At 39.7% G+C, this 17,798-nt stretch overlaps 1 protein-coding gene across 4 annotated transcripts; it reads left to right on the plus strand.

The window, feature by feature from the left end:
* The first annotated feature begins 1,589 nt into the window (after positions 1-1,589).
* On the plus strand, positions 1,590-13,375 carry pycr1b (pyrroline-5-carboxylate reductase 1b). Of its 4 annotated transcripts, XM_061769870.1 has the most exons (10): positions 1,815-2,057; positions 2,187-2,279; positions 3,592-3,662; positions 4,588-4,767; positions 4,870-4,977; positions 7,067-7,180; positions 9,745-9,837; positions 10,235-10,398; positions 11,697-11,879; positions 13,138-13,375. In XM_061769870.1, exons 1-9 carry the CDS (start codon positions 1,961-1,963, stop codon positions 11,875-11,877), a joined length of 1,101 nt encoding a protein of 366 aa, XP_061625854.1. In that variant the 5' UTR covers positions 1,815-1,960; the 3' UTR covers positions 11,878-11,879; positions 13,138-13,375. The 4 variants fall into 4 exon arrangements, with proteins under 4 accessions (XP_061625856.1, XP_061625855.1, XP_061625854.1 ...); XM_061769872.1 differs by lacking the exons at positions 1,815-2,057; positions 13,138-13,375 and adding an exon at positions 1,590-1,732 and having other exon boundaries at positions 11,697-12,702; XM_061769869.1 differs by lacking the exon at positions 13,138-13,375 and having other exon boundaries at positions 1,824-2,057; positions 11,697-12,702.
* The last annotated feature ends 4,423 nt before the right edge of the window (positions 13,376-17,798 follow it).

Below are 17,798 nucleotides of genomic sequence, written 5' to 3' on the forward strand. Positions count from 1 at the left end.
ATCTCATCCATCCATACTGTCTATCCTGTTCAAAGTTGTGGGGAGCTGGAGCAAGCTGACATTGGGCAAAATGCACAAAACACCCTGGACTGGTCGCAACTTTCAAATCAATTACAGGGCACATATATCGAGATAGAAAACCATTCACATTCACTGTCACTGAGTTATAGTAGAAAGCCATTTGAGCATTTCTTTGATAGCCTTGGTATCCAGTTTAAGGTCCATAGAGTAGTCACTAGAAAGACACCCCAGCACAACGGGAATGTTTCAGAACAGGTTGGGTGCGGGCGTGGATTTTTATCAGGACGTGACACACATGAAGTAAGGTAGTTGTGACACACTCTACACAACTCACTCACATACTGTACAGTTTGAAAGACACACAGTGAAATTATAGATTTTTCAAGCGTAGCATTTGGGTCAAACAGCAATCATCTTTTTGTGTTACTGCTCAAATTGTGCTCTATATACATGTACAGTTATTGGTGATTGGTGTTATGTACTTAAGTACAAGTGCAGATATTTGTACAGATACTTAAAAAAAACAACTCATAAAAGTACTGATTACATTTCTTTACTTAGGTTAAAGTTAAAAGGTAGCCTAGTCTGTGAAATCCATCATAAGTACTCACTAGTAAGGCATAGCTGTTCTACTAGTGTGCCCTAGTCTTTCTACTACTGTGCTAAATTGTCTTACTAGTGAGGACAAAAAGCGTTTGCTCCTAGTAAGACATTTAATAATGCTCAAACGTCTTTGCATACGAGACGATTTTGACAAAGTAAGGAGTAGAAAGTTCAGTACATATACATGTTTTCAAATGTAGGAATAAAAGTAAAAAGTCATCAGAAAAATAAATATTCGAGAAGAGTACATGAAAAATCTACTTGTACCGTAACAAGGTCGTTGTACTGTTACCCCCCACCACTGAAACTATTTATTTAGTTAGTTTGTAGTAAATAAATTGTACTTTAAGACTGATTGTTAATGGGGTCATTGTGGCCCAATTTTTCTTAAGACATACTATTAAAATTGCAAATAATGTTCAGAGCAAAAATAGAGTCGCTTCCACACGCCATGCAAATATAATCTTTTCCATTCGGGAGACTCAATGTGATTTAAAGAGGTGTTTGTAAGTTTACTGTACAAAAAGCTCTAAAATAAATCAAAATAAGAGAAGAATTTTGAAATCAAGCAAGTATAAATTGGAAATATTGTGATTCACTCCTATTTTTCAAAATACTTGTTTGCAAAGCTGTTTTTGAAGTTTGTAACTATTAATGAGATGTCTGTTGTGTTTTATTATTTTTTTTAATTATTATTTCCATCCATCCATCCATTTTCTGAGCCGCTTATTTATTTATTTATTTTTAACCCCTTACATTTTGGGAGTTTGTAGCTTAATTAGATATAGTATGTTTGTTAAAAAGTAAGCTAGGCACGAAAACACACGATGTCATAACATGCCACATCCAGGATCAACACAACCTACTTGTCAAGTTCAACTCTTCCGCCACATCACGCATGATGAAACTGGCCGTGACGTACAAGCCCCGCCCAAATCCTATCAAATGCTTTTTCATTGGCTGGTGCTCCTTGGGTCCCGAATGTAATTGGTCAGCTGTGTCTAAGCACGATTGCGAAGCAGTCAGCACTTGGCTGCTGTTGGGTGAGAGCGGCAAGCCACGTTGACACCAAAAGTGCTTCTTTCTTTTCCGGGACTCCGTAAGTAAGGTAAGTGTCACGTCGTCAGTTCGTGTATCCAACCAAAAGTAACCACCCCTGTTTAAACGCGTTTTCGTCATGTTTCCTGTTCATACCAATCCTAGCTAACAGTGTAGCTTTCTCGCAGAGGACAGGCTGACATCTATTAGCATGGCGTTGTAGCAGCATCTTTTCAGTTAGCATCAACTAATGTTGGTAGTACTGGATCGATGAACTGCGCATACGTGATGTATTTCAATGTGTATGATCAACGGAAACAGATTAATGTTACTCAATGTCACGAAGAAGTTTTCCAACTTGGGGGGCGGGCTTCCTTTGTTTGAAAGATATTTTGGTGAGCCATTTTCGACAAAATAACACTTTTCAATAAATAAATAAAAACATGTATACATTGATATGTCAATGGGGTCCTTTTGGAATTATGTAATAAAACTTTTTTTCCCCTTTTTTTTCTTTTCTTCAGAGCACAGAGGCCTATCATCAGTCAGAATGAGTGTTGGATTCATTGGAGCGGGCCAGCTGGCTCATGCACTGGTCAAAGGTTTCACGGCTGCAGGTGAAACCCGTTTACGTTGGCCTGAAAAGGCTTGTTAAGTTTATGCTGAAGGGGGGGGGGAAAAAAACAAAAAAACCACTTGCATTTCAGTCCAGTGCAATATTCCACATTTGAAAATCCACCCTAATATACATAAAGTAGCTTACATTGCAAAAATATCATGGCACACCACAAAAAAAATATTCTAAAAGAATACATACCGAAATAAGCATTATCTTTAATTGAACACAAAGCCAAACATTTCTGTTGTATGAGTGGCAAAAGATAATATACAGGTTAATTTTGTACCTTCTGCCATCTAGTTGAAGAGCATTTAATTGTTCTGCTCATCACTATACATTGCTGGCATAGATAGATGAACAACAATAGAATAGAATAGAATCACCTTTTATTGTCATGAACATGCATGCATGTTCTCTGCATTTAAGCCATCACAGTGAACACATACACAAGTTACTGGAACACACTGGAGCAGAGGGCAGCTGAAGCGCCCGGGGAGCATTTCAGGGTATCGGTGTCTTGCTCAAGGACACCACAGCCGTGAGTCCGGGAGATGTTGGCGGATGGTCCAGTCGGGGTCTTGAACCTAGGTGCCCCACGGTGGCAGGCAATGATCTTAACCATTGGGTCACGGCTGCCCAACAATACATTACATGTAGTAAATAAATAAAACTTTTCATACCAATTGAGTGAATTTGGACCATTTCCCGCAGCAAACCCGATGATCTCTTGGTTGGGAATCACTGATCCAATGGTCGTACAATTTGGAATTTGACCAAAATGTAATAAGGCATATCACAGGAGACTGCTAACAGTAGCTGCTATACATAGTCACAGGTTATCAAACGTACAGTTTTTATCGATTCCATCTTTTTCAGTGTTTAAAGACTAAAAAAATTTGAGCTGCATCTGAGAACCACCTTTATTGTCCCGTCTTCATTTGTCGTCCAATAAAATTTTTTTTAAAAGATTAATACTACAGGCATTGTTAATTTGTACACCTGAATATCTAAAAGGTGCTATATAAATCCATGTTATTCCTGTTATTATTAGTATTAGTAGTAATAGTATAAAGCATTACCTAAACTATTGCCTGTACAGTTCCTACAGGTCTTATGATGTTGAGAGTTTGACCTATATATATTATATTTTCTATGGAAAAAAACATAAAATAGAATTCTGAATGAGCGGGAAGTCAAGCTGCATCCCATTCATTTTCCTATTGTACATGTAGTTAAATAGCTTATGCTCTCAGTTGTCCATCTTTTGTTCTTCAGTTTATTCTCCTCCTCCTTTTTCTCGCCCTCCTCAGGTGTGATCGCTACACACAGAATCACAGCCAGCTCCCCAGACACTGACCTGCCCACTGTCACTGGCCTCAGGGTGAGAACAACAAATATAGGAATTGTTTCGCTGCTGCATGTACAACCCCTATTCCAATGAAGTTGGGACGTTGTGTTAAACAGAATACAATGATTTGCAAATCATGTTCAACCTATATTTAGTTGAATACACTACAAAGTTGGTTGGTTTTCTGAAGTATTCCTGAGCCCATTTGGTGATATCTTGTACACATTTATGTCGGTTTTTGATGCAGTGCCGCCTGAGGGATCGAAGGTCACGCCCATTCAATGTTTGTTTTCAACCTTGCCGCTTACATGCAGTGATTTCTCCAGATTCTCTGAACCTTTTGATGATATTATGGACCGTAGCTGATGAAATCCCTAAATTCCTTGCAATTTTACATTGAGGAACATTGTCCTTAAACTGTTCGACTATTTTCTCACGCACTTGTTCACAAAGAGGTGAATCTCACCCCATCGTTGCTTGTGAATGACTGAGCAATTCAGGGAAGCTCCTTTTATACCCAATCATGCCACCCATCTGTTCCCAATTAGCCTGTTCACCTCTGGGATGTTCCAAACAGGTCTTTGATGAGCATTCCTTAACTTTCTCAGTCTTTTTTGCCACCTGTCCCAGCTTTTTTAGAATGTGTTGCAGCCATAATATTCTAAGTTAATGCTTATTTGCTAAAAACAATCACGTTCATCAGTTTGAACATTAAATATCTTGTCTTTGTAGTGTATTTAACTAAATATAGGTTGAACATGATTTGCAAATCATTGTATTCTGTTTTTATTGGTTTAACACAATGTCCCAACTTCATTGGAATTGGGGTTGTATATCAGGCTTCTCCTGATGCTGATTTACCTGCTGTTTGGTTCTGTAATTGCATTTTATTATTATTTTTAAATGTTTGTTTGTTTTTGTTTTGCCTCGTCTCAGTTTCCTCGTTTTGTTTCTGTAGAAAATGGGGGTGAACTTGACAACAAGTAATAAAGAGACAGTCAACAAAAGTGATGTGCTCTTTCTGGCTGTCAAGCCACACATTATCCCGTTTGTTTTGGATGAAATTGGGCCAGACATTGAAGACCGTCATCTGATTGTCTCTTGTGCTGCAGGTGTCACAATCAGCTCCATTGAAAAGGTCAGCCTTCCCTCGTTTTTGGGGCCATAACATACATATTCCTCGTATTAGTTTTGTTTTATTGATTAGACCTATCTTTAACTTATCTGTGTCAATTCTTAGAAACTGCTTCAGTATCGTACAGCCCCTAAAGTCATGAGGTGTATGACCAACACTCCAGTGGTGGTGAAAGAAGGAGCAACAGTATATGCTACTGGCACTCATGCAGAGGTAATGTGAGAAGGATGCAGTCACTTTAACTTGCTGATTGCTGAAATATTTGACGTTTGGTCCTATTCATTCTTTTAGCTTTAGTCATGTTTGAAAAAAGTAATATTGATGTAACTGTTGATTTTTTTCTTTGCGTTTTAGGATTGCCTATTGATGAGATCAATACAATTAAATTAATTAAAGGTTTTATAGGACAGATTAAGTACCTGAAACATATGTCTTTTCTCAGTCATCTCTGTAAATTGGTTGCATAAAACTGTTGTGCAAAAAAAAAAAAAAAAAAAAGCTGAAAATTGTCATCACGTGTCTGTCATGCATGAGCTGCAAATGCAAAATTTTGACTTGATTTCATATAATCGTCTGTGGCCAGCACAATGCCCTAGTGGTTAGCACGTTTGCCTTACTATTTTGAGGTTGGGGTTCAAATCTCGATCCTCACTTAAGCGGAATACAGTGAATGCCCGCATTCTCACGGTTCGGCGCCTGTTGATTCACCAATCTGTGGATTCGCCCCTCCCCCCATTTTTCCCAGTTTGTTTTTTCTTTTTTTTTTCAAAATTTCATTTTTCTTTTCTTTTTTTTGGCTGGGCCACACTGAAATCAAGCGTAACTGGCAATGAGTCTTTCATATCTCTGTGGAGATATTTTGGCCCACTCTTCCTTGCAGAATTGTTTGAATTCAGCAAAAATTCGAGAATGAATGGCCTTTTTAAGGTCATGCCACTGCATTTCAATCAGATTATAGTCTGGACTTTGACTAGGCCACGCCAAAACCTTAATTTTTTTTATTTATTTATTTATTTTTTAAGCCATTCAGAAGTTGACTTGCTCTTGTGTTTTTGGATCGTTATCCTGCTACAGAACCCAAGTACACTTCAGCTTGAGGTCACAAACTGATGGCTGAACATTCTCCTTCAGGATTTTCTGTTAAAGAGCAAAATTAATGATTCCATCAATCACAGCAAGTTGTCCGCTTCCTGAAGGCGCAACACAGCCCAAAACCATCACACTACCGCCACCATGTTTGACTGTTGGTATGATGTTCTTTTTCTCAAATACTGTGCTACGTTTACGCCAGATGTAACGAGACACACACCTTCCAAAAAGCTCAACTTTCATCTCATCAGTCCATATAATATTCTCCCATTTTTGGGGCAAAAATAAAACAAGCCTTTAGTATGTTCTTTTTGGTCAGCAGTGGGTTTCGCATTAGAACTCTGCCATGGATGTCATTTTTGCCCATTCGCTTCCTTATTGTTGTTATGAACACTGACCTTAACTGAGGCAAGGGATGCCTGCCGTTCTTTAGAAGTTGTCCTGAGTTCCTTTGTTGCCTCCTGGATGAGTCATTACTGTTCTCTTGGGGTAATCTTTGTAGGCTGGCCACTCCTGGCAAGGTTCACCGCTGTTTCATCTTTTCTTCATTTGAGGATAATGGCTCTGCCTATGGTGGACTGGAATTCTAAAGCTTTAGAAACGGCTTTTGTAACCCTTTCCAGACTGATAGTCAATTATTTTATTTCTCGACTTTTCTGTAATTTCTTTGGATCATGTCATTTTGTTGCAGTATTTTTAGATCTTTTGTCCGACTTGATTTTGTCGGGACAGATTCTGTTTAAGTGGTTTCTTGATTGAACCGGTCTGGAGGTAATCAGGTTTGGGTGTGATCAGTGAAAATGTACCAAAAACTGTGATTAGCCACAATTAATTCAAGATTTAACAAATGGGGTAATTACTATTTCACACGGGGCCAGGTAACTTTAAATATTGTTTCTTAATAAATTAAATCACCATTTAAAAACAGCATTTTAAGCTCACTTGGGTTATATATTTACATTTGTTTGATCTTAAATATTAATTATATATATATATATATATATATATATATTACAAAAAATCCACAATGCATTTCTACAATGAATCAATTATCTGCAGATTTTTGCTATTCACGGTCCCTATCCCCCACGAATAGCGGGGTTCCACTGTATTCCTACTGTTCTGTTACTTGCCCTACTTCAGTGTTTCTTTGATCTAGTTTCTTCTTCGATTTTGTTGAAAATGAGCTTAACAGTGTTGTTCCTCCGGTCAGGTGGAAGATGGGAAGTTGCTGGAGCAGCTGATGGCCAGTGTTGGCTTCTGTACTGAGGTGGAGGAGGACCTCATTGACGCCGTCACCGGCTTGAGCGGAAGTGGACCTGCCTATGTAAGTAACTTGTAGTTACTAACTGTTGACTGCATATTTACTGTTTCAAGGAATTTTGGAGGTCATAGTGGTAGAGGTGATAGTAGTGTGTGTGTGTGCGTGCGTGCGTGCGAGTGAGTGAGTGAGTGAGAAAATCAACAGCTGATTGGATGAGCGTTTGCTGAACACAACCTCAACCCTCCATATCACACGGCTGCCCCAGTGCTGCTGCTTTCCCAGTAGTTGACCACAGCCAGTGTGGTTGTGCTGTTTACCGCCACACGTCCACAGTCACCCATCCATTTCTTTGCCGGCTACTTTGTAGTTTCACTTTCGCAGCAGTTTTATTCAGCAAGAATCCGCTACGTCGAAAATAAAGCAACAGGAAATTGGCACATGTTGTACAGAGCCTTTACTTCATTTTTGGTGTCTGAAGACACTTGGGTAAAGTCAAATAAACAGCAGTAACATTTATTTAACAATTCTACATATGCCTTTTGCCTTTCAGCTTGTTCGTGGCTATTTTTGTCCACATACAGACATAGACTGTAATTTTTACAAATTCTTCTGGGTTTTGCTTCTTTTACCTGAGTTTTAATTTATCAGTTCTTGTCATTAGTATAAAATAATAATTCTATACATTTTTTTAACAATTCACATTCCAGTTTGTTTGCACAGTGCACTGGTTGAAAAACAACCTAAAAAAATAGATTTTCATAAGCAGTGCCTTTTGGTATACACACCCCTTAAACCTTTTCCAATTTTTCCACCTTGCAACCACATCAATATTTTTTTATATATTGTGATTAACCAAGAGAAAGTAGTACATAATTGTGAAGTGGAATGGTAATGATACTGTACATCTGAAAAATGTGGTGTGCATTTGTATTCAGCTCGCCTGCATCAATACTTTGTAGCGCCATCTTTCGCTGCAAGTCTTTTGGGGGGGATGTCTCTACCAGTTTTGCACATCTAGAAATGCTACTGAAGTGTTTACCCCTTCTTCGTTGGAAAATAGTTAAAGCTCAGCCAGATCGGATGTCGTGCATCTGTGGACAGCAATTTTTATTTTTTTCCCCCCACAGATGCTCAATGGGATTTAGGTCTGAACTTTGTCTGGCCCACTCGAACACATGAATATTCTTTGATTTAAACCATTCCATTGTAGCTCTGGCTCAGTGTTTAGGGTCTTTGTCTTGCTAGAAGATGAATCATCCTTCCCAAGTCTGTTGCAGCCTCCAACAGGTTTTCTTCCAGGATTTCCCTGTATTCAGCTCTATCCACCTTCCCATCAACTGTGACCAGCTTCCCTGTCCCTGCTAAAGAAAAGCATCCCCACAGCATGATGTTTCCACCACCATGTTTCACAGTGGGGATGGAGTGTTCATGGTGATAAGCAGTGTTAGTTTTCCGCCACACCGCACTTTGCATTTAGGCCCAAAAATTCAACTTTGGTCTCATCTGACCAAATATTTGTGGTGTCCCCTACATGGCTTGCAGCAAACTGCAAATGGGACTTCTTATGCCTTTCTTTCCACAATGACTTCTTCTTGCCACGCTTCCATAAAGGCCAGATTTTGAAAGTAGATGTTCATCCCCTGCGTCTGGACTGTAAATTAATGGCACAATTTAGCCCCATTGGCTAATTTGACCCTTTACACCACAAGTGTCAAACTTGAAGCCCAGGGCTGGATCCAGCAGATGTGACCTGCTAAACCAAATCATGTGCATTGTCTTCTTTTCTTGAAAAAAAATTGTCACAAAATTTCTAATTCTACACTTTTCATAACTTTGAGATGATATAAGCATTTATTTGTTACCAAACCCCTGTTTAAATTAAATGTAATCATTGTTGAACAAACTGCTGTTGGTTGACTACTGATTTAAAAACTAGTCATCCATCCATTTGTTGTGTATACTGTATTTAATAATGAGGTGATTATACATTCAAATAGTTGGTCATAACTGCTCTGTGAGGGGAAAATGTAACTACAATGTAGCCTGTGACAAAACATTGTTTGACACCCCTGATTTATACACACATTTTTTAGCAAATAACAAAATAATTGGTTTGTTAATTTCAGGCACTCCAGACTATAGACTCACCTATTTGTGTACAAGCCATTAAAACAAATTATGCCCCCATTAATATTTTAGTTTAATGAAAACAAATTGTGTTATGGGTGTTTTAATTAGAAATGGGTGTTTCTCTGCAACCAATCCATTTTTTTTTTTTCTAGAAACTCTCTTCCAAAGAGCTCTCTGTTTTGCCTGCGAAGTGGTCACAGGGTTAGGCATGAACTTTTTTTTTTTTGCACATGCTATTGTGGCAACAGGTGCAGTCATACTCAGTAGAGCAGTCGTTTCTCCTAACACTACTTTGACCAAGTGTATGTAGCATCACAGGTTTATCTGTAGCATGTGTATGTATACCTGCTGCAGCATCTCCTAATGACAAATCCCAAATGCACATATGTAATGTCAGAGACCACCCTGATGCAAATAAAGCACAAAAAGCTGCAGAGGATTTTTTTAATGACCGATAATGCAATTGTATCCTTGAAAGGATGTTCGTGTTTAAACAGGCATTCACAGCGCTGGACGCATTAGCAGATGGAGGAGTGAAGATGGGTCTGCCCAGGAGACTCGCTGTGCGACTTGGAGCTCAGGCCCTATTGGTCAGTGGTGGTGTTCAGCCATGTGTGCTTTTTCTTTTTTTTTTTAACCCCCCCCCCCCCCCTTACGTTTAATTCTCTCTGATCCACTGGCAGTCTGGACACAGAATACATTATGTCTTGGCTTTCAGTTTCTACTATCTCAATACTCCTTAATTGTATTTCAAACTTAAGAAAATGTTACTTCTGCAGGGCAGTCTGGCTCACAAGAAACTTTTTAGTTTTTTTAAATTAAACAAATCTGAAATTCGAGTGATGAATGAAGGTGTCAGTCAACACATTGATCACATTTTGGCTGTATCACTGGAGTGTCAATGAATATATTAACTTCCAATTTTTTTTTTTTTAAGGGGGTGGGTATATTGGAAGAAACCCATGATTACTTATTTTTCGTCTGCAGGGAGCAGCTAAAATGCTGCTGGACTCCGAGCAGCATCCTGGCCAGCTGAAGGACAACGTGTGCTCACCAGGTGGCGCAACCATTCACGCCCTGCATGTTATGGAGAGTGGGGGCTTCCGCAGTCTGCTGATCAATGCAGTGGAGGCCTCTTGTATTAGAACACGGTAAGATGATGGGACCTGGAAAGGCAGATCTATTCCAATATGGATATGTGCTATTTTTTTGTCTTTTGGGGGGGGGGGGGATAAAATTATTTTTAAAATTGTATTTAATTTTATCTTTTTAACCTTTATCTCGGTAAGACAATTGAGAACGGATTCTCAATTGCAATGCCGACTTGGCTGCAGACAGGAGAGTAAAACAAAGCTAAATAAAAGCAAATACAAATAAATGCAATAGAAACAAATGCATACCTGTATAACAAACTTTACAATCTGACAGAGTTGCATATTTACATAATGCATTGCGTTTCATCATAGCATATGATTGATGAAAGATTCATAACAGACTAAAAACAGGTGCCTCGATTATGTAGTGTCCCACAATAACTTCTTAACTGATGAGTTTGGGACCAATGAGGTGAGTTTAATTACTTGTTGTAAGAGTATTCAAGGCATTTGGGGCAGAAAAAAAAGATCGACCTAAAGTAGAGCAAACTTTGGTAGCGAAGAGAGTGCAGGTGGTGATATGCACGGTGAGCAAAGAGCGAAGATAGGATGGGGTATTCCATCCATCCATTTTCTGTACCGCTTCTCCTCACGTGGGTCGCGGGCGTGCAGGAGCCTATCCCAGCTATCTTCGGGCGAGAGGCGGGGTACACCCTGAACTGGTCGCCAGCCAATCTCAGGGCACATATGGACAAACAACCATTCGCACCTATGGGCAATTTAGTCTTCAATTAACCTACCGTGCATGTTTTTGGGATGTGGGAGGAAACCGGAGTGCCCGGACAAAACTCACGCAGGCACAAGGAGAACATGCAAACTCCAAACAGGTGAGGCTGGGATTTGAACCCCAGTCCAAAGCCCTGAAAAAAAAATCTTGTGGTGTTTTGGTGCCAAGGAACTAAGTTGAAGTGAATGGAGGAGCTTCTATTGCACAAGCTTCAACCACATCTAGTACAAAAGAAGTGCTTTGGCACATCTCTTGTGGCATCTTTAGATAATTATGAATCTTTTCAGGAGACTGTCAGTTGCGTGTGGATTTTCGCTATTCCCGGCAGGGATTGGCCCTCATACAAGTAGATAAAAAGTGAAATATACCTCTGATGCAGCCATTAATAACAGCATTGAATCTTCAAAAAAATAACAATTAAAAAAAAAAAAAAAAAGTCATATTACATTTGACTTGCTCATGCATAACTGAGTGTACTTCAAGAGCTTTCACTTGGCCCTTCTGCTTTTAATGGCAATTTAAGGGTCTGAGTAGAGTTTGACCGTGAGCTTCCTCTTTCTTCTTCCAGGGAGCTACAGTTTCTGGCTGATCAAGAACGCATTTCTCCAGCAGCCATTAAGAAGACCACGCTGGACAAAGTGCTCCAGCAGCCTGGAGTCGCAGTCAGCGGAGTGGCCAATGGAAACGGCAGATCAGGGCTCAGCCTGTTCAACAACAATCGCAACTCTGGAATCAAGAAAAAGAACTGATTGTAAAGAAAAGCAGAAACACAAACTAAAAACATTTCAGATTACCAATTTACAGGTGGACATGCGTCTCATACACCCCTCAGTCATGCATCATGCAGGTCTCAGGAGGTGTCTGAAAAGACCAGACCAATGATACATATTTCTGTCACCAAATTATTTATTTCAGCCTATTATTTTCTATTACAGTGAATCTCACAGACACGTGTGCATCTGTGTTGCACCACTACTCTTTCATGTGCACATCCGCATAGATAAGGGGAAAGTGCATTTTGTCTGTTCAAAGGCAAATACCTTTTGTCTGCTCAATAGACACTCAATAGCATTTATAATGGGGATGTTATCAAGATACTCATCATTCATTACCGGTACTCCCAGTTAGCATGCATTTTTGATTTGTGTAGCTGTGAATGGCAGTGAATGATTAATTCAATCTTGTTTTTCAAAGATTTTTTTTTTTTTTTTTTTTTTTTTTTTTTTTTTTTTTTTTTTTTTTATAAACCTGCTTAGCCAACAAGGTTGGGTCTGAACCAAAATGTTTTTTTTTTCTTTATATAAACAGTCTTTGTGGACATATAAAAAAAAAAATTTTTGTTTTTTTATACAATGATGAAAGAATTGGTAACCTTTTCATTCCTTTTCACAAGTGTCCTATGTATCACACGGTCCTGTTCGGCCATGGTGGTAAAGTATCACTTCAGTATAATCTGTCCTCATTGTGTTTTCAAATATCCCACTTGTTTTAGATTAACCTTTAAATTTTGTGAAGGCCACCATTTATGGGCTGGTGTTCCAGTTTCAAGCAACATTAAACAAGTTCAAGCAAAACGTAGTTTGGCTTGCATTTACTTTATAATCATACAGAAAACGATGTACTGTCTCTCCTGCTCTTTTGTGCCCAAGCGATGATTAAGATACACCCTGGCCTGCAGATGGCGGCATTTTCTGAAATCTATTCATGTGGACATTTCTGTGGAGCTCGACTTTGTCGCTTGTCAAAACTGGCATGTCAATGGAAGCACAACATAATAGGCTTGGGTTTATGCATAATTAAGTACATACAATATTACCTATTTTGAAAACTGGGACAATGGAAAAAATCTGCACACAAAACAGTTTCTCTTTTAATAACTCAGACTTTTGTGCTATCAAAACATGTTCTAGCTTTGATGCTGTTGGCAACTTACTAACAAAAAAAGTGCTAAATGAGCTAATAACTGAAAAACTACACCTTAACTACCTGTGTTTTTTCTGATTTGACAGAACTTTGAACACCAGAAGCTGGTCGTTTTTAGGATGGCACAAGACACCCAATTCTCCATGAAGTATTGTTGGAGCTGGTAACAAACAATTCACTTAAAAGAGGGCATGAATGGGGAATATCTTGTTTTTCCAAATCTGTTGTATCATTGGCATGAAGGCTACCTCATTGACGTTCTCTATGTCATTGCGGTCCCTCTTTTTTCTATCCTGTAAGTACTCAATAAATCAACTAAAATCTCTCGGGTTTTTTTTTGGTTTTTTTTACATCGCTCCGTCATCTGTGGAAGTTGGAAAAAAGTACCAAGCTTATTTTAACAAAAGTAAGGAGTAGAAAGTCCAGATATCCATCCATTCTCTACACCGCTTATCCTATTAAGCGTCAAAGGGCGCCGGAGCCTATCCCGTCTTACTTCGAGCGAAAGGCAGACTACGCCCTGAACTGGTCGCCATTCAGTCGCAGGGCACATATAGAGACAGACAACCGTTCAGACCGTCACTGAGTGGGACCTGAATCCATGCTGCCTGCACTGAAGCCAGGCAAATGTAGCACTATACCATCAGTGACTAAATACAGATATCTGTTTACAAATGTGGGGGGGGGGGAAGTATGCCTTAAAAATCTGCCCAACTATTTGTACTCTTTTTCTTCCCACAACTGCACATGTTGGTCTTTCCCCTCATTGATACAGAGGTGCAAGTCAAATGCTGTTAACTCCTTCACATACACAGGCTATTACTTCAGTGCCTTAAAAATTAAGTACAGTTGTGTGATGATGACTAGAAGTGTGGTTCTAATGACCAAGAAAGTACTTGAAGGTTGAGATATTTTTGGCAAACTCCTGTAATAAGGGCTCTTACATTTTCAAATAACACATACCTCTTTGTGCTCGTGGATCTGTCCGACAATGCACAGGCACATTATCGTTAGGCAGGAATGACGAGGGGGAAAAGGTCATGTGTGAAGAACCACCTAAGGTTTATTTTCTCTTCCTTAAACCAATACGCCCTCACCTGTTTCTTTTAATGTGACCGCTTGTGCATGCAATGGTTTCTCCTGTTGTGTTGTCGTATCTTTGCAATCCCTTTTTTATGATGAAAGGTTATTCTGTAGTTGCCACTGCTGCAAAGATTAGACATTCCCCCAAAAACATTAATTTGCGTCTTATTGTTAGATTCCTGTTACTTCGCGTATGACGGGCACCTTTCGAAAGACTTTCTTTTTGTCAATCATTTCAACACCAGAAGTAGAACACCAGTACAGTGGCAGATAACACTTAGTGGATGGTGTTGACTGTCGAGTGGGGGATTTGGTTTGGGTACGGAAAGTATTCAGACCCCCTTCAATAGTTCACTCTTTTTTATATTGCAGCCATTTGCTAAAATAATTTGAGTAAATTTTTTTCTACATTAATGTACACACAGCACCCCATATTGACAGGGGGGGAAAAAACAATTGTTGGAATGTTTGCAATTTATTAAAAAAGAAAAACTGAAATATCACACAGCCATAAGTATTCAGACCCTTTGCTCAGTATTTAGTAGAAGCACCCTTTTGAGCTAATACAGCCATGAGTCTTTTTGGGAATGATTCAACAAGTTTTTCACACCTGGATTTGTGGATCATCTGCCATTCCTCCTTGCAGATCCTCTCCAGTTCTGTCAGGTTGGTGGTGAACGTTGGTGAGCAGCCATTTTCAGGTCTTTCCAGAGATTCTCAATTGGGTTTAAGTCAGGGCTCTTGCTGGGCCATTCAAAAACAGTCACGGAGTTGTTCTGAAACCACTCCTTCGGTATTTTAGCTGTGTGCTTAGGGTCATTGTCTTTTTTTAAGGCGAACCTGCGGCCCAGTCTGAGGTTCAGAGGACTCTGGAGAAGGTTTTCGTCCAGGATATCCCTGTACATGGCCGCATTCAGCTTTCCTTCGACTGCAACCAGTCATCCTGTCCCTCCAGCTGAAAAACACACCCACAGCATGATGCTGCCACCACCTTGCTTCACTGTTGGGACTGTATTGGACAGGTGATGAGCAGTGCCTGGTTTTCTCCACACATGCCACTTAGAATTGAGGCCAACAATTTCTATGTTGGTCTCATCAGACCAGAGAATCTTATTTCTCACCATCTTGGAGTCCTTCAGGTGTTTTTTTTTAGCAAACTCCATGCGGGCTTTCATGTGTCTTGCACAGAGGAGAGGCTTCCGTCGAGCTACTCTGCCATAAAGCCCCGACTGATGGAGGGCTGCAGTGATGGTTGACTTTCTAGAACTTTCGCCCATCTCCCGACTGCATCTCTGGAGCTCAGCCACAGTGATCTTTGGGTTCTTCTTTACCGCTCTCACCAAGGTTCTTCTCCCCCCATTGCTCAGGTTGGCCAGACGGGTAGCTCTAGGAAGGGTTCTGATCGTCCCAAACGTCTTCAATTTCAGGATTATGGAGGCCACTGTGCTCTTAGGAACCTTAAGTGCACCAGAAACGTTTTTGTAACCTTGGCCAGATCTGTGCCTTGCCACAATTCTGTCTCTGAGCGCTTCAGGCAGTTCCTTTGACCTCATGATTCTCATTCGCTTTGACATGCACTGTGAGCTGTAAGAGCTTATATAGACGGGGTGTGGCTTTCCTTATCAAGTCCAATCAGTATAATCAAACACAGCTGGACTCCAATGAAGGTGTAGAACCATCTCAAGGATGATCAGAAGAAATGGACAGCACAGAGTTAAATATATGAGTGTCACAGCAAAGTCTGAATACTTATGGCTGTGTGATATTTCAGTTTTTCTTTTTTAATAAATCAGCTAAAATTTCACCAATTAAGTTTTTTTCTGTCAATATGGAGTGCTGTGTGTACATTAATGAGGAATAAAAATAACTTAAATGATTTTAACAAATGGCTGCAATATAACAAAGAGTGAAAACTTTAAGGGGGTCTGAAAACTTTCCGTACCCACTGTATATATGTGTATTCCACAGCCCGGCATGGGCTTTCTATCCACATGGTAAGCCAGATGCTACCTGTCATCTGCATCCAATCAATTTAATCACTGACCTTTGCAGGTATATGCTTGCATATCAATGAGTTTGCCAAACACCAACATGACTGAATTCAGTGAAGAGCTTTTGCATTCACCCAACAATACCAGAGAACACCTAACATCTTCCACACTGAAATGAACAACTGAGACAAGTGTGGTAAGAGGTGTTTGTTGGTTTTCCATCCAACTCACCTCAATACTTCTCCATCACAAATGTGTTTGTGTTGCACTACTGTGAAATCTGTGCTGATACAGTATTAGGTTGGTGCACCTGTCAGATGAAACAACAACGGGGGGAAAAGAGGAAGCTCACACAGGTTCTATGTCATGAATGCAAGAAGTCAGGAACTTCCAAAACAATCCTTCAGGAATTAGCCATCCATTTGTTTCATTTTCTGTAGCGCTTGTCCTCATTCGAGTCAGGTGAGCTGGAGACTATCCCAGCTGACTCAGGGCAAGAGACCTTGGACTGGTCGCTAGACAATCACCGGGCACATACAGTAGAGACAAACAATTTTGAGTCTTCAATAAACCTACCAGGAAGGATCCCCGGAAAAAAACCCATAGAAGCAAGGGGGAACATGAAAATACCACAGAGGAGGGCCTGAGCCAAGATTTGAACCTGGGACGTCTCGACTGTGAGGCAGACGTGCTGCCCGTCCTAGCTGCGCCTGCTATTGATACATAAATAAGTTTTATCTCACAAATGTATAGTGACATGCAGGATTTTTTATTCAAATGCATCATTATACTTCTCCCTGCCTGTGTGAGCTTGCGCAAACAGAGGCAACTACTTGAGATAACATCTTCCCTTATCTACTCTATGTTGATAAAATGTCTTGGATGAAAAATAGCGCCTTGGGGAAAAAGCCGACAAAGGTCCTAGAAGCACAACTTTAAATCATATACTACTCTGTGAAATTGAGTTTAGGTTTGTGTTATTTTTATTTTATGATTATTTATTTATTTTTTTGCATGAACCATTGTTTTTCTTAAGATGATGTGACCTTTCTTGACATGATAGCTGTTAGTCTCTTGAAATCGTATCTGGCAGGAGGCTGACCAAAAACCTCCTGCACTGAAACAGTTTCTTCCTCCAAGTCAGCATTATCAACAGGCCATGTCCCCCCGTTGACATATTTTTGTTGGTGGTGTTACTTCAGGCAGCATGGTGCAAGATTGATTAGCATGTCTACCTCACAGTCGAGCAGTTGCAGGTTTGAATCTTGCATTGGTATTCCTTAGATACTCTGACTTCCTACCACATTCCAAAAAAATGACTAAAGTAATGGAAGCTGATCAGTGCTTCTCAAAGTGTGGTACAAGTACCACTAGGAATACACCGGCTCCCTCTAGTGGTACACAAAAGAATCACTGAATTAAATGTTCAAAATGTGCATAATGTTACAGTGCATTTTCGGCTTGATTTATTTTTTTTAAATCCAGTACAGTGCATTTGTTAAGTACAGTTCAGTTGTATCGTACTTAGGAATTCAAAAGATTTACATTTAATCTTTTGCAACCGTTTTTCTTTACATTTAGGTAAGTACAAGTTTTATTTGGTGCACTACATTTGATTTAAATCAAGCTTGAGAACCACAGCAATTGTTCATAGGTGTGAATGTAAACACACC

This window comes from Phyllopteryx taeniolatus, chromosome 4, assembly GCF_024500385.1.
Source record: "Phyllopteryx taeniolatus isolate TA_2022b chromosome 4, UOR_Ptae_1.2, whole genome shotgun sequence".
NCBI classification, from domain to species: domain Eukaryota; kingdom Metazoa; phylum Chordata; class Actinopteri; order Syngnathiformes; family Syngnathidae; genus Phyllopteryx; species Phyllopteryx taeniolatus.

What these genes read in the sequence shown, in the direction of transcription:
- pycr1b (XM_061769870.1), top strand. Translation starts at nt 1,961, where the DNA reads ATGTGTATGATCAACGGAAACAGATTAATGTTACTCAATGTCACGAAG. An exon ending in CCACTGTCACTGGCCTCAGG is followed by an intron (nt 3,663 to 4,587) that starts GTGAGAACAACA and finishes TTGTTTCTGTAG; the next exon opens with AAAATGGGGGTGAACTTGAC. An exon ending in CAATCAGCTCCATTGAAAAG is followed by an intron (nt 4,768 to 4,869) that starts GTCAGCCTTCCC and finishes GTCAATTCTTAG; the next exon opens with AAACTGCTTCAGTATCGTAC.